The 23,910-nt window shown below is 42.6% G+C and overlaps 1 protein-coding gene across 1 annotated transcript in view; it reads left to right on the plus strand.

Annotated features, from left to right (window-relative positions):
- The window catches only part of pde3a (phosphodiesterase 3A, cGMP-inhibited), a 91,418-nt gene that overhangs the window by 35,237 nt on the left and 32,271 nt on the right, over nt 1-23,910 (plus strand). The window contains exon 2 of the mRNA XM_010899639.3: nt 17,424-17,681. Within this exon, the coding sequence (XP_010897941.2) occupies nt 17,424-17,681 (258 nt within the window). The remainder of the gene's footprint in view (nt 1-17,423; nt 17,682-23,910) is intronic.

Consider the following 23,910-nt stretch of genomic DNA (forward strand, 5'->3'; position numbering starts at 1 on the left):
GCATACATGAGGGTGTGTGCGTGCGTTTGTGTGTTTGCACTTCCATGTGTGACAGCCTGATCACTTAGCGGCCAAAAGCAAACTTCCAGCAGGCCGACCCAGCCTGCTTTTCCGCTGTCGGCTGTCTGCTTCTCCCCACCTGACCAGGAGGCAACGGTTGGATGCCAGGAGTCTAGCAGCAGAATTAGTCCACCCCCTTCTGTAAGGTTTCAGGGTCTCGGGCTTCAGGCCCGCATCTCCAGAACAGGAGGCCATAGGAGGGTCCAGAGGATTGGCTGGCGGTGTCTGCCACCCGAGACCTCATCCAGTTGGCCCGTCTCCACAATAACAGGTACCGGAGGGAGTCTGTGAGCTCCAGACTGCATTACAATTTGAGCGCGTTGCCCGCTGTCGATTATGCATTAGTTTACTGCTCTTTTGAATGTCTGAGATGGAGATGTATTTCACCTATTCACTGCTATTAGATCTGTTTTAGGAATGGAGTAACTCCCTGGAATCAAAATGGATATCAAGAATGAGGTCCAAGGATGGTGTTTTTCAGAGGGCGGCATGATGCTTCACTAAAATACAGGTGTTATTTAAAGTAGATGTAACCACCTGACATTGAATATAGCTTAATGTACACAGGGTTGCTCAGAGAAGCATCGTAGCAACAAGCTCAGTGTTCATAAATTGCCTCAGAGTAGCAGCACTGGTCTAGGATCCAGCATCTTCAAGTCCACATGCTGTTATATATTATGATTTAAAACACTAAACTGATCCTAGATCCAGTACTCTGAGTCAGTTAATGAACATGGGCCCTGGTCAAGAGAACAGCTCCACCTGCAGGCCCACATTGTACTCCCGATGAGAAAATGGAACTGGTTGAAAACCAGAGCTTACAGTACCAAAGAGGCAGAAAGAGCTAGTGGAGGGGAGGGCTGGCAAGAGCGAGGCGAGAGTAGACAGAGGATGGCAAAGTCATGAATGGGAAATAATCCCTGCTGGTGCCGAGTTTGAAATGAAAATCTAATGAGCGTTATGAGTTTTACACAGCCAAGAAGATTAAATTGATATGAAGCTATCGATAGACCATGATATTACTGTGGCCCCCGGCATCATAAACCAAGCATTAGTCTGGTTATGAATGAATCACGGAACTGTGAATGGTAATCCGGCACAGCATGGCAAGGGGCCCCAGTGATTTCTTAATCTCTCATAGTCTTGACTATATTAAAAGTGCATTAGAGCCCTAATGAAGGCCATTTGATGGAGCAGCAGGGCTGGCTGAAAGGCCCACAGGTCTGAACAGGGCTGAAACTGTAGAGAGGGTGTGTGCAGCGCAGAGAGAGGCGGGGCTCAAGGGAGAGATTGAAGCTGGAGAGAGGGACACTAGAGGGAAAGCGAGAGTGTGATGTAGGCTGTAATGATAGAGGTTGGATAGTGAAACTAGAGGGAGCGGTAACTTGTGCTGTAGAGATGGACAGAGAGAGCCTGTGAAGAGAGAGGCTGTAGGGAGAGATATCAGTGGAGAGAGGAGAAAAAGACTGGAGAGAAATACAAGACATAAAGAGAAGGCTCGGATGAGAGACCGAGAAATTACCAGTGGTGGTGTTTCATTCATGCTAAATTAACCACAGTGCATCATCTTCCTCTTGTTAGGAAGATCGCCTCATCTGTCATTTAAGATGTAGAACACAGAGTTCGGAAATTCACCTCAGCCCTGTCTTCCCTCCTGTCATCTTCACTCAGCCTTCCGTCTTAATTCCTCATTGTTCCACTTCGCTCATCATCCTCCCTTATTTGTTCTCATCCTCTGTTAATCATCCCTTCATCCTTTGTCATCCTCCCTTTGGGAGGATGACATTTTCACTTTTTATCTGTCTCCATTAATGGACCACTCACAGGAGAGAGAAGATAGAAATGAAGGGAGAGAGAGAAAGAGAGAGTGAAGGGAAGAGAAGCAGTGTTAGGCTGAAGATAGATCAGGCTCATTGTTTGCTCATTCGATTTTCATGAGTCCATTTTGTTTTCACTCCACGCTCACCAATTATGCACTGCTCTTTAGTTCAGCAGTGGTTTCATTAGGTTTTCAGTAGCGTCGCTGCTGGAACCCTATTGTATTGGTTAGCATTGATTATTTTTCGGGATTCAGCAGTTTATTATTATGCTCCTGATGCTTTTTGGTATTGTTTTGCATATTCTCGTGATATAAAATGGCCCATATAGGTTCAAACCCACCCTAACGCATTAATGCTTACATAGTTTTGATTTCTTTACTATTATTCTACATTGTGGAAAAGTTAAGAAATACCCTTGAATGAGTAGGTGTGTCCAAACCTTTGACAGGTACACTCTATGTCATATTGCTGAGTATACCTTTAATATGATGATTTTAAATTAGGCTTTTTTGCTTGCTGGGCCAGTATAGAAGAATGCTGATGCCATGAAACGTCTGTGGTTGAAGTGCCAGGATAGAGATGCTTTACTGAAAAAAAAAAAAAACTTTATTTGAAGTGTTTTGACTCCTGTCCAAAGGTAGCTGACCATCATTTGTATCGATGTGTTTTGGAGTGGTCATTGTGTAGATTTTTTTCAACAACATTTGGAGATAAAAGATAACATGTTGTCAGTAATGCAGCGAACCCAAAATGTTTTGCCTCATAGTTGCACGCACAGATTTATTTTGCTTAACAATCATCCCTTCTACTGTGTAACGTTACTTTGCCTACACAAACTCGTTCTGGAGAAACACTATGCCACACCCCAGATGTGAGTTTCTTCTCTGTAAGTAGTCTGGATCTGAAAATCTCCCAGACAACTTCTCAGTATTTTAAATGACCCAACCATCTGACCCCCCCCCCCCCAAAAAAAACCCATAAGTTTTTAAATTGGTTTGATAACCTGCTCGGATAGAGATGATTTTGTAAGTTTTGTACAACACCCCTCATTTCAATGTCACCAAAACAACTATAATGCAAGCAGTCTCAGCCTGAACTTAGCAAGCAAAGATTTCAGTGCGATCATAAGGCAGATCTATGCATCCAGTCTTTTCGGGGCAACTTCCCTCAGCCATTGGGCAAGTCCAGCAGTGACTGGCTAACTAGCTGGCTGTCAGTCTGTCTGTATATTATGTAACATTACATAACACTTCATCCTGGTGGGGTCATGACTCTGATTCCCATTGACTTGCGAAGTCAACCATGAGAACGACACTATCAATGGAAAGACTGATTTGTTTAGATAATTTTTAACTCTGGTTGGTTTTGGCGTCCTCCCCTCTGCTTGCAGATGAATGTGTCTAAAGATTAGCCGAGAGGATTGAAGTCATGTCAGTGACCGCAATCTGCGGCTGTGCCCTCACCCTAACCCCTGCTAATGTCATTTAAACATCAGTGAACCCCAACCCCACAAAAATGATTCCAAGTCCAGTCAAGTCCCTCGTCTTCCACGCAACTTCCTGGTTAACTAGACACAAAGTGTTCTATCGACTTAACACGGGTGAAATAAATAAATTATAATTGTGCGTCTTCATTAACCACACAGCTGTTTTCTATGTAGATGTGCATATGCTTACCATTTAAATACATATGTTTACATCGCACACAGAGGGACCAGTGCACATGATATTCTCCATGGTTTGCTGGTGAGTCCCAAGGACCTATTAAATTAACCAGCTCTAAAATGTAGGCCATGGCCCATGGCTTGAGGTTCTATCTGCAAAAAAAATGATTGTCTCTTGTAGGTCCACGTTCATGGCTGTTTTCCAAAGCTTCCTATAAAAAACCTGCAAGTTCATGTGGTACACTATGGTCGGGCTGGGCTTTTTTCCTAGAAGCGCAGAGGAGCACCTTTAAGTACAAATAGAGGCTGGAGGCTGTACTTTTCTAACGATTTTACCAGAGAACTCAATAAAAGAAAAGTATTGGAAATGGCACCACTAGGTAGGAGTTTTCCACTCTACTGTCCAGGATTTTCTTTACTAGCTTTACCCAGGGACTGCTTAAATGTATCATTTAAATATAATAGGGTCTTTAGGAGACCAGTTTATCCAAAGTGACTTACAGTTGACACGCGATACAGTAGCTTGCTCACAAATCAACCTCACTACTCCAGTGTCTCTTTAAATGCAGGTGGAAAAAGTGTGGCACAGAGACTGCAAACTGCTCAAAACTTTACAATAATCCGCTGAGCAATCAGAAGCAGTAACAGTCACTGGGCAGAAGAACGAGATGAATTTAAGCTACAAGCAGCATTTTCTGGGTTTCAGCCGGGGAACCCACTGTGGCAACTGAGAGAAATTAGGCACTTCCCCATAATTAGCTTATTAAAATTTGTGTTCATCAACGTTCAATGATGTTCAGTGCTTCAAAACTCTACTACTCTGGAACTGTTGGACCGATCCAACAGTACTTTAGCAACAACAATATGGTCGCTTTGTGCCAATCTTCTTCAATGAATAAAGGTATGGCCTGAATTGCAGTGTGGTCGAGGTGAATGTGCTTACACTCATGGTGTCTTACCATAATTGGAAACATGTATCAGTTTCAATCAATTTGATTAAGTTCAGTAGTGACCAGGTTTTTTGATATAGTAATCTGGATAATATAGTTTTGTTAGAACCTAATACCATAGATGCTACATACAAAGTAAAGTGCAGATCAATCATTCTGTCCCAGAGTAGTGATTTCACAACTCAACATCACACAGGGTGAGGGGTGTGACCTTTTAAAAATGTTCTAGTATATCGCTTGTTATAGCACCACCTTGTAAACAAGTGTCATTGCCTTGCAATGGGGTGGTGTAAGCTGATGCGCTTTACTATTCTTCCACGTTGACTTTTGTACGCCTATCTCATGGGCATTTGCACTCGAAACTGAAGAATAATTAATATTGCTTGCACCATTGAGCAGAGTTCACCATTCAGCTACTATCAGCCTTATTACACTAGTTTTACATTGGGAAGACATATGCACCATATGTCCACAGATGCAACAACTGCTGAATGATATCATCTTCTTCCAGTTGTGCCTCCATGTGGCCAAATTGAACCATAGTTATTAAATTAGCTAAATTCACTGAGCATGTGTGCCAAATTTTATCACTCTCAATGGCGCAAATCATGACATCATGTCATCGTTATGGTACCAGCTTATGGCAAAACAGAACATACTCCCATTTAACATTTTAATGGTGTTCTGGACATTAACATCAATTAATAACAAGGTACATTCATCAGTGTCTGTTTTATATGCATTGAAGTGCCAGAAAACACCCATATGAATGTTTATTGGTCAATGGCATCAGTGTTTTATTTTAAGTTACTGGTCTTTTACTACCATAGGAGTAACATTTTAAATGTTTTTCACAAATTCAAAGCATCCGACAATCCATAAATGTGGAACTAATGGATCCCAACAGCATGTTCCGTGTGCAGAGATTAACCTCTGTAACCGATTCTACGTCAAACAGGGTGAACAGAGTGAGTTTGTGAATTTGTCCAGTTCAATAGCTATAGTATGGTTTTGATGTCTTCAGTACTATTCTACAATGTAGAAAATAGTAAAACCAAAGAACTACCCTTGAATGAGTAGGTGTGTCCAAACGTTTGACTGGTATTGTACATAGTTGCTGAAAATCAATGGCAAAGTGGGTCCCTTTCCACAACATCTAAGTGTGTTCGGTTGCTGAGCTAAAATACTAAGCCATTTTGGTCTGGTGGCTACTGCTATGTCACAGTATGAAGGGAACCCATGCAGATAGGTAGTGTCCCTGTTTGACAGCAACGTCGCACCCTCCTACTTATCATAATACTAAGGAAAGTTTGTTATCCCTCTGAGTCTACTGTTTTATCATGTGGACAAATATCCTGCCTATTCATGTTGTGTTATGGAGAAAACCAGGCCCTGAAATCTATAAAAACTGTTCTTGAGGCAACACGTGTTTATCACCTGTGTGCCTCTTATCATACATCTGGGAGATAAACTGGAGTTTTTCATTGAATGAAAGGGGTTTACATCGAGCAAGTGAAACAAGCAGAGTGCCAAAACATTTGTTACTGGTTTAAAGCCATTTCAGTTCCTCTCTCTGGGTTTCTACTGCTCTTTTGGTTGGTACATACATACATAGTACATACATACATACATACATACATACATCTTCTTCCGCTTCATCCGGGGCCGGGTCACGGGGGCAGCAGTCTAAGCAGAGATGCTCAGACTTCCCTCTCCCTAGACACTTCCTCCAGCTCTTCCGGGGGGACACCGAGGCGTTCCCAGGCCAGCCGGGAGACATAGTCCCTCCAGCGTGTCCTAGGTCTTCCCCGGGGTCTCCTCTGGGTGGAACGGGACCGGAACACCTTCCCAGGAAGGCGTTCCGGAGGCATCCGAAACAGATGCCCAAGCCACCTCAGCTGACCCCTCTCGATGTGGAGGAGCAGCGGCTCTACTCTGAGCTCCTCCCGGGTGACCGAGCTTCTCACCCTATCTCTAAGGGATCGCCCAGCCACCCTGCGGAGAAAGCTCATTTCGGCCGCCTGTATCCGGGATCTTGTCCTTTCGGTCATGACCCAAAGCTCATGACCATAGGTGAGAGTAGGAACGTAGATTGATAGTACAATTCTCGGAAAGGCTAATTCACCTTGTTGTTTAAACAATATTCTAGCTATGTTTCAGTCAGCTTGGGACGTCTCAGGCCTCTACCCTCTGCATTAACATTATGCCGGTGTAAAAGAATCTCTGTGTTGTCCCCTAGCCAATTAGAGTGAGTAAAGTTTCAGCCTTGTCGAAGCTGTTGTGCTGGGCAGGGAGGCTCGATTTCTCCCCAGTCTCACTGTGCAATGATGAGCGCCAATGCCTTGCTGAACTAAATGAGGAGTGTGAGAGGGAGGGTGGAGTGGAGGAAGAAGAGCAAGGGATGTGTAGATACAGCCCTTGAGCGTCCGCGACATTCTCCTGTTCATCAGCACCGCCTCTTGTGTATTTTTAGCTCTAGATGGGGAGGGTGAGGAGGGGGAGTAGGGAGGGGGAGGAGATGGAGGAGGAGAGAAGAGAGGGAGTGGAGGGCGAGGAGAAGACAGCTCAAAGCCACTGTAGTACAGTGGCGTGTCAGCGGGACCATGACGGGAGTGAACTGGAGGTGAACTGGAATTCCCTCTATGTCTCGCCTCTGCTTCTGCTTCCAGATGATCTCAGAGCCTGAATGGGACCACAAAACAGGCCCCCGGGGACACCAGGTAGGCCACGAGGGGCGATGGGTCAGGGAGAGGGGTGTGGTTCGTGAAGGCTGGGGGGGGGGGGGGGGGGGGGGTCGGTTGGCGGGTGGGCAGCCCTTTGTAAGCCTTGTGTTTTCCTTAGTGCTTCTCAGCCATCCCAGAACATTCATTCTCTGGAGAAAAGATGGGAGGGGGGTGGATGAATGGGTTGAAAAGGGGACGCTGCTTCCATTTGTAAGCCTGTGTGAAACGAACACTGACTGAGCAAGAAATCAATAATGCTAAATATTCACTTCTCTGTCGGCCTGCCCGTTGTTAGCGTCTCCCCTTTCCCACTGGTCAGCTCGTTCTACTGCCATATCAGTCTTGTGCAAGACATACTTAACTTCTTGGGGTGGCTGGTTGTAGCACTGAGCAGTTGCAGAGCGATATATGATTTTATCCCTTGACTATAATCTAAAAGCTAAGGTCAGTGTGCTGCCCACACCCGGTTGTGGTGAAGGTCAGGATTGCTGAGGTAAACTGATTTGAGATCTGTGTAAAAAGTAGGTCTGTGGAACTGTGGAACCTATTTGTTGTTGCCACCTCTCGCCACAGCACTCCCTGGTATCGTGATGACATCGTACCCTGAGGTCCCTGGCCATTTAGGCTCTGTCCATGAAGTGTGGTTGGCGGGGAACTAATGTAAATAACACACTTCAGTCCCACTATTACCTATAAAAGGGAAACATGTTGGAAGTGATGGTGCGTCCAATTGAACCCAAACCACAATTTTATTCCGTAGGACTCACTTTCCTCTTTACCCAAGCATCTCCTAGCAACGGGCTATTTTCAGTATAAGTGCTTACTGTCCCTCTGCCCACCTTGGCGGTGCAATGCATCGAGGACCGTCTACAGGTGCACAGGCTTCATATGAGAAGAAAATGTAACGTACGGTGGAAGAAAATGGGAATTATTATCATGAGTGGACATTTTTGTAGATTTTGATCCGTTTCTTTTAGCGGTAAACCCAACTTCAATTTAACAACATGTTCTGCTTCGCAGGAATGTTATTTTTCAATAGGGTTAACAAAATAGGATCTGTGTGAGCAGCCTGTTGCCAGATTGGCCGGAGCAGGGTAAGGGAACAGAGTGGCTGGGAGTGTGCATGTTTGGCTGGTGAGGCCAAGGAGAGAACGAGGTGAGAGAGAGAGAGTGTTGTGAAGGGGCGTGCGAGAAGATGAGAGGAGTGACAGCTTACATTCTGAGGAGGACGCGTGACAGGGCAGAGCGCACCCAAAGGCACCTGAGAGGAAGAGCTGGTAGTCAAACTTTGGGTTTCTGCCGTTGGTTGTGGCCATGATGACCAAGTGTTACACGTCTCGTACCGTGAGATGCTCTCGGAAGGTTGGCCATCCTCCCAAACAGGTGGGTGTTTATACGACTGTTTGTGTCATGTGTTGGTTGTGTGTACTTGCTGGGAATCTTTGTGTGGCTGGGGGGTTTGGGTTTGAATGACATGGGTTGCGGGTGTGGCGTTCATCTCATTATATTTTATACACTGTTGAAACTACCTTGAAACTACTATAGCTGGAGTGTGTCAAACACATGTAACCTAGCAGCTATCCAGGCTGAAATGTGGTTAGAGAATTGGGCCTGTAACTGAATGATCACTGTTTCAAATCCCGGAGCCGAAAATATTAATCATTTGCCATTGTGCCCATGAGCAAGGCAAATTGCTCTGGATTACACTGTCTGCTAAATATCTCAAATGTAAAAACAATGAGTCAAGGTTTGCAGAAGGCACTCCAAAGTTCACAGCACTGCAGAGTGCCTGGGATATTTAGCATAACTTTACTGTTGTTTGGCACTGGGAGAACAATTGTATCTTGTACTATCGATTTGACAGTGAGTTCTGAGGATAGACATTTTTACAAATATATGTTCAGAGGTCATTAGACATTGAATCACAGGGATTTGTTTTGGGTTTGGTTGCTGAGAGCCAATGGAAAGCTTAATGTCATACAAACCATTGAAATTCTCCTGTGTGCAGGTAAGCACCAGAGACTGCAGTGTTATTGTCTATCCCCCTCACAGTAGTCTATGTAGTCATTATAGAGTGTTGGGTTAGTAACAGAAACGTCACTGGTCTGAATCTGGATAAGATTGTGATCTAAATCGGAGGTGTATCTGCTAAAGGAGAATGCACATTACCAGGAGTTTACTTGGTGTGAGCTGCTGGTTTTATGCATATAGGGACATAACAAACATCTACTTGCTGTAAGACGAAATTCATTGATGTGTAGTAAACTAAATGGTAGGCATATAAGCATATACATTAATTGACACTAATTTACAGATTATGTGCAAAGTTACAGTTTTACCGTTCCATGTAGATTTTGGATGAAGAACAGTTTTTGGAGTATAATAGGTCAGCTGTTTAGTTAGCAGTTGTTAGTTAGGAGGTGCCTTGATTTAGCTGGCATAGTCCTCTTAGTTTCTTTGGGGCAGATGGTCAATTAACTGAGGGTCAAAGCATGGGGAAAGAAAACATTCTAGTTTAGGGGACAGTGGTTGACTATGTACTGTGGTATGACTGTATTAGTGTGCTTTTCACTGTGGGTATAGTGTAAAGTACTGTGATATTATTGTATTGACTTAAGGGATAGTGTAGAGTGCTGTCATATGAGGGTTTGGTTTACTTTATGTTGTAAAAGTGCTGTTGTAATACTCTAGTGTTTAGTGAAATCATACTGTTTTGTACTGTATTAGAGTATGTCTGTCACATTTTGATTTAAGCAGGACACCAGGCACAGAGCTGAGTGAAAACAAAAGGGTTTAATAAGGAAACTGAGGCAGGCAAAAACACAGACTTTTGGCAGGCAAGACACACACTAAAAGACTCAATGACTCAACAAAGGGCTGACAGAATTGGGCAAACTAAATAGGGTGCTAACGAGGACTGAACAACAAACAGGTGAAAACAATCAGAACACAAAGGACAGGCTATGTTTAAGAACAAAGGAGAAACCCAAACACAACAGGCTACATTCAGGGACGAGCAAAAACTGAGAAAAACAGAACTGTACAATGTCTATATAGTAGAGGTTAATTACAGTATGGGTGTAGTAAGGATATCAGCTGGTTAGTTACTGATGAGCTGTTCACTTTCCACCTTGGTAAGCATACTGTGTTGTACTGTGTTAGAGTATGTCTGTATGTACAGTAGTACAGGGTAATTACTGTAAGGGTGTATAAAGGATGTCAGCTGGTTAGTAACTGACAAGCTGTTCACTTTCCACCTTGGTAACTACATTCAGCCTGTGGACTGAGGCCACCATCTGAACACATCTGCGTACCAAAACTTAGCCATTTAAACCTTAATGATTTTTTTGCTTTTAAATGTCGAAACGTCAGTGTTTCGCCGATTGTGAATTTCTTGCTATGGATATATTTGCAACTAATGATTGGTGTAAACAGTAAATGTACAAATGTCCAATTGAATAAGATAATTGTTAAAGGTTTGTGGGTCAACGCTAGGAAGAGATTTTTCACTACAATGTACTCACGGTGGGATTAGAGCCTGGATTTACAGTATTTGCTACTATGGCCCTAGCTCTATTCAATCAATGACAGATATTGACACGCAGTTCCCTTGGGTCTGTGTGTGTGTATGTGCGCCATTCACTGTTCTCCGTACTCTTAATCTGTTTGCGATGGGTGTTTTTAAACCCATCAGGATCAATACTTCTCCACTTCCTGAACTTTGTGTCCGTTCTATGTTCTCGCAGTATCACTTGATGCACACCAACTAAAGACTCATAGTCAGACAAACCTTTGTGTACAAAGGTGTACCAGCCGACACCCCTTCACCGATACTCTCTCTCTCTCTCTCTCTCTCTCTCTCCCTCTGTCTCAGGGACGTTATCCAGTCGCGTGGCCACGCAGGATCCATTACTGCCAGGTAATGGCCGTCGTGCCACGACGACAGGATGTTGTAAAGACATGAGCGAAGAAAGAGCTGTAATGGGTTTTGTTCAGGTTGAACTGCTTTTACACAGAAATGCATATGCATGTAGGATTGATCCCAAACATACACCCTATCTCCTTGTATTGAAGTAGACCCCTGCAGCCATGGGAGAACAGCTCCTCTAACTGACTAGCTTACAAATTGGCTGGATCCGGAAAAACTAAGCCAGCAGAGGATCAGGCCGCTTCGAGGAAAGCTATTAGCCATCTGCTTCAGCATTGGTTTCAGGCCCGTTTGAGTGAATCAGCCACCACGGCCCAGATGTTTGAGGAGTTAATGATGTGTTTAAGTAATGAAGATGATGATGGTGAATCGTCTATTCTGTTTATGTAAGACTAAGGTTTGCATTTGTGTATGTGTGTGTGTCTGTGCACATGGGAGCGTGCACACGTATTGGTACGCAAGTACTGTTGTGTTCCTGTCGCGTGCATGTGAATAAGCTTCTGCGTGTGTATTTATGCATACAGTATCTCTTGTAAGATCAGGCACAGGCCTGAGAATGTTTGACCTGAGAATGTGGTAAATGTCTGTGACTGCGCTCCGCTGCTTTAAGTTTTTTACGATGCCACGCTCTCTGTTTACAGAGAGAGGATTGGAGCAGGGGGACCGACGTGAGAGATGGTGGGACGAGAGAGGGTTTGAGAGAGCAAGAGAGGTTAAAGAGAGTGACAGCACCAGAGATGGATAGAGCGAGAGAAAGTTGTGAGATTGAGAGAGAGATGACGGGAGAGGGATGGAAAGAGCAGAAACCTCCCACAGAAAGTGATTGCAACAACAATTTCAACATCGTATTTATCACTCAATACTGTGCTACTGTGTGCTCGCTTCTGTTTGGCACAGACACACTTATGAGAAAGTCATTCTGCAGAAGAGGGAGGGCTGTGTCTCAAAGGCCTCCATCGGCGTCCTTGTTTCCTCTTTGTCTGCTGGCACCCAAACAAATAAAATGGGTTCAGTGCATAGGAAGGACAGTGTGTAAAGAAAGGAAGTGATTTCTGATCATTGAGAGTTGTCCAGTTGTAGTGCTTACCACAGTTTAACGCAGCTACTTCACATATTCACTGGTTGAAAATGGCATGTGTCAGAAATTAAAATGGTTAAAAACAGTCCCCCCTTTACAAACTCAACTGTGTGTGCTTTGGCAGCAGGGCAGAAAAATACCTATCGATTGTTGTTACTCTTTTCCCGGTTACGCTTATTGACCAGCACTCCTGCGCGTGTGTGCGTGTCTGTGTGTCTGTGCATATGTGTGTACGTATCTACAAATCTACATGCTTGTGCGTGCGTGTGTGTTTAATAGTGGGTTTTGGAGAGAGTGATTCTTGGCGCTCAAAGCTCATTCTTATGACGTTGCTTACAGGATGTCTAACTCAGCACCATCAAGGGCATAGCCTATTTGTGGCCGTGCCTTTGTTAACTAAGTAATGCTAAACAATTCATCCCTCAGATATGGCGACACTTTTGGGCTATACTGTTCAATATCTATAGGAGGATCCACCATTCATCCAAGTTTCTGTGAAATAAGGGCAGCGCTGGCTGATATTGTGGCTGATTAATGTATGTATGAACAGATGGAGATGTATCCAATACCATCCCCACCTCCAATCAATCAGGTGGGACACTTCCACCTTCCACCTTTCCTAACACTTATTGACACGTCTCATGAACCAGTGCAGCTTAGATGAGTGGAGGTTAAAAGGGGAAAAGAGAAATTGAAGAAAGACAGAGGAGAGGGAGTGCTGGAGAGGGAGTGCTGGAGAGGGAGTGCTGGAGAGGGAGTGCTGGAGAGGGAGTGTTGGAGAGGGAGTGCTGGAGAGGGAGTGCTGGAGAGGGAGCGCTGGAGAGGGAGCGCTGGAGAGGGAGCGCTGGAGAGGGAGCGCTGGAGAGGGAGCGCTGGAGAGGGAGCGCTGGAGAGGGAGCGCTGGAGAGGGAGTAGGGTGGAGTGCTGGGTTGTGATGTCACTTAATTTGCTCAGCAAGTAAGCACAGCATGAGTGAAAAAGGTCTAGCCCTAATAAAGCATGCTTTGCATCCACAGATGACTAGGATGCAGAGCCCAGAATATAATTGGCAAAATGTATATATTTCTGAAAATGGTTTTTACTTAAAGGACAATTGCACTTTTTTTAAACGTAATGTTTTAGGGATCCTTACCCTGAAAATAGTAAATAGACCAAGAGATACTGTAATCTATGGTTCAGTTTCCTTTAAACAGCCATAGAAAAGTTCAGCTAATTTTAGCCACTGCTAGCTCAAAATTACTCAAAGTAATGGGGGCATATGAGCATAAAATACCTCAAATCAACTACATATTTTGTTTAATGCTACTTAAAAGGGATTAAATAATTTATAAACAAACATGCTTACATGACACCATTACTTCCATTTGTTTTTATCTAGCGGTGGCTGAAGTTAACTGTTTAAAGAGAACTTTCTCTTGACCCATAGACTACCTTTCGTGGAGCAACTGTCATCAACAAATATCAAGCTCAAACAAGTGAAATTATCCTTTAAGTCGTACTGGATTGTTAATTCATAATTCTTACACAGCTGAGCTACATGCTGTATAATGTGGGTGCTTGTCCGGAGAGAAGTTATGCTGCAACAGTTTCTTCACTCATCCGGTCATTATACAATATGGACGGACAGACTTATTTTCCCCACTCTATATGTACGAGCATGGTGCTGTGTCATGTATTACTATTAGTGTGACATTTTTTTCTTCTTCTCTTCCGTTCTTCCATCTCTTTCTCCGTCCCTCCACAGGGGAGCTTTCGCTGCCCTCATACGACATTTACATGATGTTTCCAGTAAATGTGTGTGTGTGTGAGTGTGTGTATTGATGTGAGGGTTATATTGGGTGAGGAGCTGATTAGCATCGTATTGACAGTGACAGGCAACTGGCATCCAGGCTTCCATTAAACTCTGCTCTGACAGTAAGTGTTCATTATGGGCCTGCTCCGACCCAGCATGGATGACCTTTGACATGAAAAATGTATTGGTTTCCTGGTCAATACATTTTTCAACCTGGACCGCCTCAATGGCTGTTGAGTCAGTCTCAGGCACACACAGAGAACAGCAAACACTTGTGCGTGCACACAAATAGTGTGTACATGTATCAGCCCTTCACCTCATTGACTATTGACTTTTCCATATTCCTAGAAACAACAAAGCAAACAAATCTGTACTTTGTCTTACATTTGATGTTCCAAACAGTTCATATATTTCAGTCCCAGCAGTTGGTGTTTAAGATTACACTACAATTCAGCAGGTTGTTAAAAATAAGTCAACCTCTTGACAGATTTTAGCATTGTAGTGCTGGAGTTGTGGTGTAGTTTTATTGCTACAGTGAATCCCTGTATGATTGAGGTAATCACAGCACAGCGGTCCTATCATCTGCCTTCATCCCCTGGCCATTCAGTTAACAGCTCAGTAGGAATAGCTTAGTAAACGCGCATGTGCCCATTATTGGCCGTAATGGAAAACAATCATACAACTCTTTGTAATTGGCCTTGCATGACAAATGCAATATGATGCAATTCATTTGAAATGCTTAACGCCATTATTGTTTTGTTGCTGTTAACTATTTTTTCTGGCTGTGCTGTAAAGAAGCGAGAGGCATCCAGATGCTGAATAGATAATATTTAAAAAACAAAACATGCTAGCCTATAGCCTTGTTGCCACCCATTTGCTCCAATTCAAAGCTAACATTGCTATAGCAGCTAACTACAGAAGGCTCTTTATTTGTGCGTTGCGAAAACGTTGTTTTAAACTTTCAGCAATTTTCCTTATTTTGTCTGCAGCAATCCCAGTAAGCTGTACCAGATCCGTAAGGGCTTCACTTAACCAAAGTTTGATTTCAACAGAAGTGTCTAGCCATGTGGTTTACTGAATCATTACTAACAATATTGAAAATGTCTTTGTAAAGAGTCATTTACAGACCAATACAACCAGCCAGTATGTAATGACCAGAAATGTTCAATAATGTTAGTTAGAAAGAGAGACTGCATGCGTGTGTGTTCAAACATTGCTCAGAGGATGTAGGCCTACCATGACACTGGAAGCATGAAAGGCTTATAAATACATTGAACTTTTGGCCAAAATGTATCCTTAAAAATCCCTTATATTTAAGCTAAATTTCGGTACCATAATGCAATGTTTTTATATGGAACATGTCCTAATATTGCAATCAATTGCAGTTAACTACTGAAAATTAGGCAATTGATCGTAATTTATTATTTTTATAATTTGACAGCACTCATTTTTATATACTGTTTTTCATATGGGCGGAGGCAAGGTTGTAAAGCCAAAGATGTTCTGGGCTGCAGGAATAGCGGAGCTGTGTTCTGCTTTAAGTGTTGATAATTTACAGCTGACTGGTGGGTTTGTATTCCCTTTACAATGCAGGGCTGCATTTACCACACTAGTTTTGTTATGAAAGTACAAAAGCTTGAGAGCTGGGTAGTGATTAATGTAATACTGTAAATAGACTTTTGTGAAAATGAGCATCTGAGTGATGTGGAGTACATTGAGTCTGAATGGGTTTTGGATCACCATATGGTTTCTCTGTGTGTGCGTGTTGCATATGACCCTTGAGCAGAGGCTTGTATTGCTTCAGTGCGCACACAGCGGTGTGTGTTCTTATGGCATTAGGAGTCATCCTGGATAAGATTATTCGCATCCCTGCTTGGAGAGTAAACACTGTCAGCAGCTCTCCAACTGTCTTTAGACGAGCGTGGAACATAAAAAGTATCGGACTACTGTTAGCATCAGTCTTAGCTTTCCCCGGGTAGACTGGGGTTAGGTTTTAACAGTTAAGGAGGCTCTGTCCGTGTGTGTCTTTGTGTCCCATTGAAGAGCAGTGTCCTGGTGTGAAACAGTCCCACCAAAATGTACCCCTCTCTGCTTTAATGCTGGTTATTGCGGTGGATTTGTCAAGCTGCTGAAACGTTGAGGCGGCGTTCACCATCAGTATTGCGGATGAGTGTGTGTGAGTCCATTACCACAGCAACTGTTGTCTGCCTGTTCCATTACTGCCTTGCCAATAGAGCGTTTTCAGTAAGAGCAGCGGACACCCGTGTTAGACACGCGGGAAACCCAGAAAATGGCAGACTGAAACCTCTCTCCTTGTTTGTATTACAGCCTACACACTTAACTGAGATGCAATTAGATGAAAGAGGAGAAACGGTTTTCCTGCTTTGAAAGTACTCCCAGTCTCTCTCACAGACACACACACTTTCTCTTGGCCTCACTGTTGGCTCTGCCATCCTCTGCAGTCCTCCAACTCACACACACACACACACACACACACACGCAGGTATGTACCAGGGCAGAGGTAGAGGCAGTGTGCGTCAGCTTCCCGTGACGTCAACGTAGCGATAGCATCACCTCTGCATCGCGTCAGCTGTACTGAACAGTAGAAGAGCTGACTGACCCTTTTTTGCTTCCTCTCTCTCATTCCCTTCCCTGACCTTTTCTCCCCCTACACTCCATTTGCTTCTACCTCCCCTCTTTCTTCCTCTTTCTTCCTCTTTCTCCGTCCTGTCCTCCCCTACACTTCTTTGCCTCCTGTCCCATCTCTTTATCCCCCTCTCTCTTTTTAACCCTCTATTACTCTCCTCCCTCTCTCTTTTCCTCTTTCCCTCCTCCCTCTTTCTTTTTAACCCTCTATTACTCTCCTCCCTCTCTCTTTTCCTCTTTCCCTACTCCCTCTCTCTTTTCCTCTTTCACACCTCCCTCTTTCTTTTTAACCCTCTATTACTCTCCTCCCTCTCTCTTTTCCTCTTTCCCTCCTCCCGCTTTCTTTTTAACCCTCTATTACTCTCCTCCCTCTCTCTTTTCCTCTTTCCCTCCTCCCTCTCTCTTTTCCTCTTTCCCTCCTCCCTCTTTCTTTTTAACCCTCTATTACTCTCCTCCCTCTCTCTTTTCCCCTTTCCCTCCTCCCTCTTTTTTTTAACCCTCTATTACTCTCCTCCCTCTCTCTTTTCCTCTTTCCCTCCTCCCTCTCTCTTTTCCTCTTTCCCTCCTCCCTCTTTCTTTTTAACCCTCTATTACTCTCCTCCCTCTCTCTTTTCCTCTTTCCCTCCTCCCTCTTTTTTTTTTAACCCTCTATTACTCTCCTCCCTCTCTCTTTTCCTCTTTCCCTCCTCCCTCTCTCTTTTCCTCTTTCCCTCCTCCCTCTCTCTTTTCCTCTTTCCCTCCTCCCTCTCTCTTTCTCCCTCAGTCGTCGGGCACCAGTGTAATAGTGGACATAGCAGTGATGGGGGAGGCCCATGGACTGATTTCAGACCTGCTGGCGGACCCCTCGCTGCCCCCCAACACCTGCAGTTCCCTGAGAGCCGTCAGCAACCTGCTCAGTACCCAGATCACCCTGCAGCCACTGCACCGGCCACGGATTGGCCCTCTGCAGGCCCTCGGTGACACACACACCTGCTCCGACTCCGAGGACGGGCCTGAGAAGGAGAGACTGGCCATCCCAAAGGTAAAGACCTCTGTAATTTAGTATGTTGGGAGCAAAGAAATGATGTCAGTTTTGCTGTCCTGAAGCATTAACAGCATTGAAAAAACACATTTAATGAAAAGGTGCATTTCTACGACCCGCTGACACATTTAATGAATTATAGAAGTATTAAATCTGAGAAGTAGAAATGTAAGGAACTGTTGTGCACAACTGCACAATTATATAGAGTAACAGCCCTCAGTTTAAATAAAACATATCAACACCCCTACCCCCAAACAAACACATTATTTATTTTTTCAGCAACACCTTGGGCGCCACTCTGTGGGTGTCTGCATTGATTTACAATAAATTCAATGGTGAGAATTGTTTCAAATGTATTTGTTACATTGTTGGAATTTCATTAAATGGCATTAACTTTAACAGTCATTTGGGGGCCATTTCAGACCATAACGCACTTTGATACTTTTATGACATGGTATTGCATCACAAAGAAGATACTGAAGGACTGCATGTGGCGCAGAGAGGTACATTTCTGCAAAAAAATGTAATCATTTGATGTTTTTGTTCACTGGTGTACTATAATAAACCAGAAAAGGAACCAGGCAAGCCTAATTCAGCTGTCCTGCAATTAAAAGTGACAACTGTTGCTGCCCTAGCTGGACTCAACATGAGAGCCTGTGTCCTTATCCACTACGCAACAGTGGTATATGTTCGCCTAGGGTCTGTATAGCATCTCGACATTAGATAACATTATCACACATTAACATCACGCCAAATTTGAATATTTCCTTAGACAGCATTAAGCATGGTGTTAAACTGACTAACATTTCTTATTAAGTTTACCTCCACCACAAATAGCATCTATAAAATGTAAAGCTTTTGCCACTGGCCATTTTAACAGCATATTAGCCAGTAATAGGCTTACTAGTATCTATTAACTTACTACTTGGAATAGTCATAAGAATCGAGCAATTTCTAGTGAGAACTATACACTGCCAACGCTATTTCATGGTACAAAAACTTTTGTTTTTCTTTCTTTGATTTTATAATGAATGACATACAATAACTATCAATATAGGTGACGATAACTGACATTTTCGTCAAGACGAGAGAACTGTGGAGAACCCTTCTCTTTTACTGCCCAACGGGTTTTGATCTAGCCTATATTACCCCAAAAAGCATGCACGGATGCATATAGCCACCAAAGTTTTTATTTACCCTTACCAAAAAAGCATGCACGGATGCGTACTTTGAAAATCCACCAGAAATAGTCGCAATATAAACATAAACAGTTTTATTTTAGCCTTACTATAATGTAGCTACTGAAGGTCGTAGCCAGCAAATTTTTTGTCTATCCTGACCAGATCCCAACTAAAATATGGTACACCGCCTAAAAAGCATTCATATTTACTTTCAGGATGTCATGCTTGATGTGAAAAGTGATATAGGTCAGTGTGATAATTTTTTAAGGTTGCCATTGGAATTTATTGTTATTTTCCTTCAGAGTAGAGAGTCCTATCATTCAGAGTGACTTTTATGATAGAATAACTTAACTGTTATACTATAATGTCATTCATTACTCAATATGACACTTATAATTGTATGCAGACATGTGACAAGTGTAATGTTGTAATAACTAGTTGGCATCTAGCAACTAGTGATTCAACTAAATGAAACACAAGCGTTAGACTCTAGTCGTGATGGTCTTCAAAACACAGCGTGAGGTGAGTTAGCGATCGTAGGACCTTTGCGATGATTACAATCACTCCAGTGTGCCATGGCCTTTAGACTTCAGTTGTATAATTGACCTATTCTTATTGAATAATTTGTTTGTCTCAAAATTAAATTTTTATGTATCTTTTTTTAAATGCATGTGGCAATGGAACTGAGCTGGTCCTGTCTGTTTTGTGTGGACCACAGCAATCGTATCTGCTGCCTATACAACAGCTAATGGGGGATCCTAATAAAAACATACAATATACCACGAGATGACATATCACTGTTTTAATATTTGAATTCAAGTTATATGTTCCTATCATAATTTCTGCATTTACCTGTGAAAGTTTTTAGCAGATTGTTTTAATGATTATTTCAAGTGTGATGCAACAGTATGTCCTTTGGTGTTATAGTGCATCAGTCAAACAGTGTAAAACTAACTCTTCGTGTCATATTGCGTAATTCAGTTGAGGATAGAACATTAATTGTAACTCCGCCAGAAATCAGTTTTAGAAAATGTTTCCATTCTTCGTATTCAGTGTGAAGTTTTGGTTGATAAACATAGAATATGAGGCAGTAGGAATGAAAAGTAATTGGCAATGTTCTTAAATCAGTTGGTTTACTAAGCAGCACCTTTTGGATGATGTCAAAATGTGTTAATCTATAAAAAAAACGACATACTAACATTAATTTGATAATGTGTCACTGTTACATGTGATTACATTTTCTATGGGAAAAATCATATTATACATAATAAAATGCTTGACATTTTTAATGATTAAGACTATACAACTCCATTGGTTATTTCAGTCATGCCAAATAACAGGGTGGGTAAGTTGTTTTGTACTTGGATTTACACCACTATCACTGGTCCACACGAATTGAGGCAGAAATACTATCATTTGAATTGTTTGAATTTGAACTCTTATATATTAGCACACATAAACAGGTCTTTTGCTTACGTGATCTAAACATGTATATTTCACCGATTAGTTTACAAACCTTTCTATGAAATTCAGAATATTTTCTGTTTTCTGTTAGTCAGCTCCTTTCTCTCTCTCTCTCTCACACACACACACACACACACACACAATTCACCTCCCCGTGCTGCCTTGGCAGAACCTTAATGTAGGGAGCAGTGACGCACATTCCCACAGAAGGCTTTTAATGTTTTACAAGGCCAGCACTTGAAAATGCATGCATGCACTTGCGTGGGGAGGTAAAACCTGGGTTATGCTCTGTAGGAACCCAATGAGGTGCTGTTCACACGCTGAACTCTGCGTTCCGCTGGTGTCGTTAGGGTTATTTGGACTGTAATTAGGGGACCCTTTTTCATTGTCACATTATCAGCTTGTAAAAAGCCTTCGGTTCGTAGCGAGGTCATTGGAACCGCTGGGAAATAATAATACCAAATGCACTGCATATTCGGTCGAATATTTAAATGACAGTTAACTACCCTGTGGGTTACTTGTGTCACTCAGCCGGACACATGCGATGTCAGGTTAGGGGGTTGATTTCCAGGTTGGACCGGTAAAGGGGGGGGGGGGGCTCACTACAGTATGATCTCACTACTGTTAGAAGCGTTGGATAAAAGCACCCATTAAATAAATACAAATGAAACCAACATTGCAGTTCTCACATGTAGACTTCCTGTGTTGGTCCCTGACCCAACTCCCTTCAGGCGCTACATGCCTGGCTTGTACGTCACTAGTCAAGACCCCATTAGGAGCTAAATCCCCTCTCCCTTCCCTCATCTATCACCTACTGAACAGCTCCGTCCTCCTACAGCTCCACCGTTGACCACATTTCTGGTCTCTGCTCTCAGCCTCACTCCAGACTCTCCGCCTGTGAATTAAGGTGATATTCTGTCAGATTCTGAGTGAAGAATAACACGACTGAGAGCCTCTGCGCTGCTGCTGTTTTATCTCGGACTCTCCGCAGCTGTGTCAACACAGAGCCCATCTGACTAAAACGGTGTCCTTTCAGCGTAACGAGAGTTCACGTCTGACTCTTTTTTTTTGCCTCTTTCAGTCAACTTTTTCTCTTTATCTCTCTCTGTTGCTCTCTCTCTTACAGTTAAATATAATCAAAACACATTTTAGAGAAGGTCGGAGAGGAGGAGGCCCCTTACATGTGCATGGGCTACTCAATCCCCTCTGCCCGTTTCCTTCCTTCAGATCGGAATACCTGTTTGTTTTAGGGGATGTCTGGCTGTGCGGTTCTCTCACTGTTTCTCGTCTAAGAGCTGTTTTGACGTTGTGGAGCATGCTCTTAACACTGTCTGCTATGGGCTTGCCCATTCATGTCCCAGCTTATTATTTTAAGACTGGCTGCTAGACATAACACTGAAACTTCCCGTGAAGAGAAGTGCTACTCCGTAATATTGGATTTTTCATAATTGGATTTTCCTCTTGAAGGTGACGATGTTTGTGTGTGTTTGTATACATTTGTGTATGTACATCTGTGTGTGCAAGCTTTTGTGTGTGTGTGTGTGTGTGTGTGTGCGTGCTCACAGGATTTTGGGGCCTCAGACAGAGAGACTAGCTAAATGCGGTCCAGAGAAAATGTTGCTTTGTTTTACATGTTTAACTACAGTATGTCTATAACAGGGCTAGATTAGAGAAGTTGTTTATACTTGAATACCCCAAAGACTTTGTATGTGGACAAATGCAGCCAATCGAATGTTACGCATTACACTAGGCCAAATACACAAGCCCTTTTTGAAAAACAAACAATTAGTTCGGGTTCAGTATTACTTTTTGGATCCCAGGCTTATAGCACCATAGCCTATTGTAATAAGCAATAAGCAGCTTACTGTGCCAAGGCACTCTCAAAATATATTAATCATATTGAATAGTTCCATTTAGTAGCAATCAATAGCATAGCAAAGTGGTGTTAACATGCTTACGGAAGCAGCTAGATTTCAGAAAAGACGTGATGAGATATTGTTAAAACACAAAACAGGGTTAATATGAGGAAGTGAGCTAGCTCAGTCCGAGTAGAACAAGACTGGATCCCAGGTTGAGACTCGACCCCAGGTTGAGATTTGACCCCAGTTTTTGTGAATAACTGGAAGAAACTTGGTTTTCCTCAATACTATCAGATGTCTGGAACTCTGTATCCCTTTAAATCCTGCCCCAAGCCTCTTGGGTTCTTCAGTTCATATACAGTAGATGTTGTAAAGACGACAGGTCACTGTAGGTATGCCGCAACCAAGATTTAAACACCTTTTAACAGTGATGTGGCTGTCCTAACTGACAGTGAGTCAGAGCGCTGGTCCATTCGACGGGGAGGACCGGAACAATGCCCTCCAATGGCATCTGGTCTCCCACCCAGGAACCGACCTGAACTGATGCCTGTGGTAGCCACAAACATGGCATGCACACACACACCTAACACACAAACAAGCACAACACAAAAACACACACAACAAGTACAACACACAGGCCTAAGCTCAGGTGAAAGAGTGACACATTCTTGTTCTTGTCAGAACGTTGTTTGACTAATTCCTTTAATGGACTGAATAATTGGGCTCGTATCCTCTGTTTTAAAAGGTAGGTTCTCCCATTTGTGGGGCTTTCTTTGATTTCTTTTTGTGCATGCACTTGATCCTCAAAACCATTTATTTTGTATGTATTTCCTTTTGCTACAACAACTATTGGTTGTTAGATAATCATGCAATTCTGAATGGATTGCTACAATGCAAAATGAAAATACCTAAGCATATTATAAAACACTCCAATCAATAAAACACTCCAATCACCAAAATCAACATAAACAAGCTCATCAGAATTTAATTCTGCATAATGTCTTTGTTCTCCCACTGTCCCATTAAACTGTGAAAGGGTGCTGTTTAAAACAACAAACATGAACATATGGATTCATTGGACAGTGAAATAAAAACATTCAGTGAATATACATTATCTAGAATTACATTTTAATGTAATATCAATTGTTTTGGAGTGTTTTGTATGGAGTATTTTATATTGTTCTTAGACATATATTCATAATGCATTAGCATTTATGGCAAGTTAAAACTCAGCAATATGGATCAGCTTCAAGCATATAATGAGTAACAATAAAGCCACATAAAAATTGGGTGAACCTTTTTAATTCAGATTACATTTAAATGACTCTATACAGTATGCTTTGCTCATCCATAAAATCTCAAAATGATCTTATATTAAAACACAACATAGAGTTAGTTCTGGAAATAATTGTACACTGACACAAGTTTTGTTATTTTGTTACAAGTTACAATTAAATGAATATGAATATGGGCTTAAAGTGCAGCCTCTCAGCTTTAATTTGACATCCAAATTGGGTTGGGTTTAGGAATTTATATGTAGCCCCCTCTTTTACAAGGGACCAAATGTAATTGGACAATTTACACAAAATCTGTTTCATGGACAGGTGTGGGCTATTACTTCATTATTTCTTCATCAATTTAGCAGGTTAAAGGGGAAGGTTTGGAAGGTCTCATGATCCGAAGCATACCACAACATCTGTAAAACATTGTGGAGGCAGTGTCATG

Source organism: Esox lucius, chromosome 23 (genome assembly GCF_011004845.1).
Source record: "Esox lucius isolate fEsoLuc1 chromosome 23, fEsoLuc1.pri, whole genome shotgun sequence".
Lineage (NCBI taxonomy): Eukaryota > Metazoa > Chordata > Actinopteri > Esociformes > Esocidae > Esox > Esox lucius.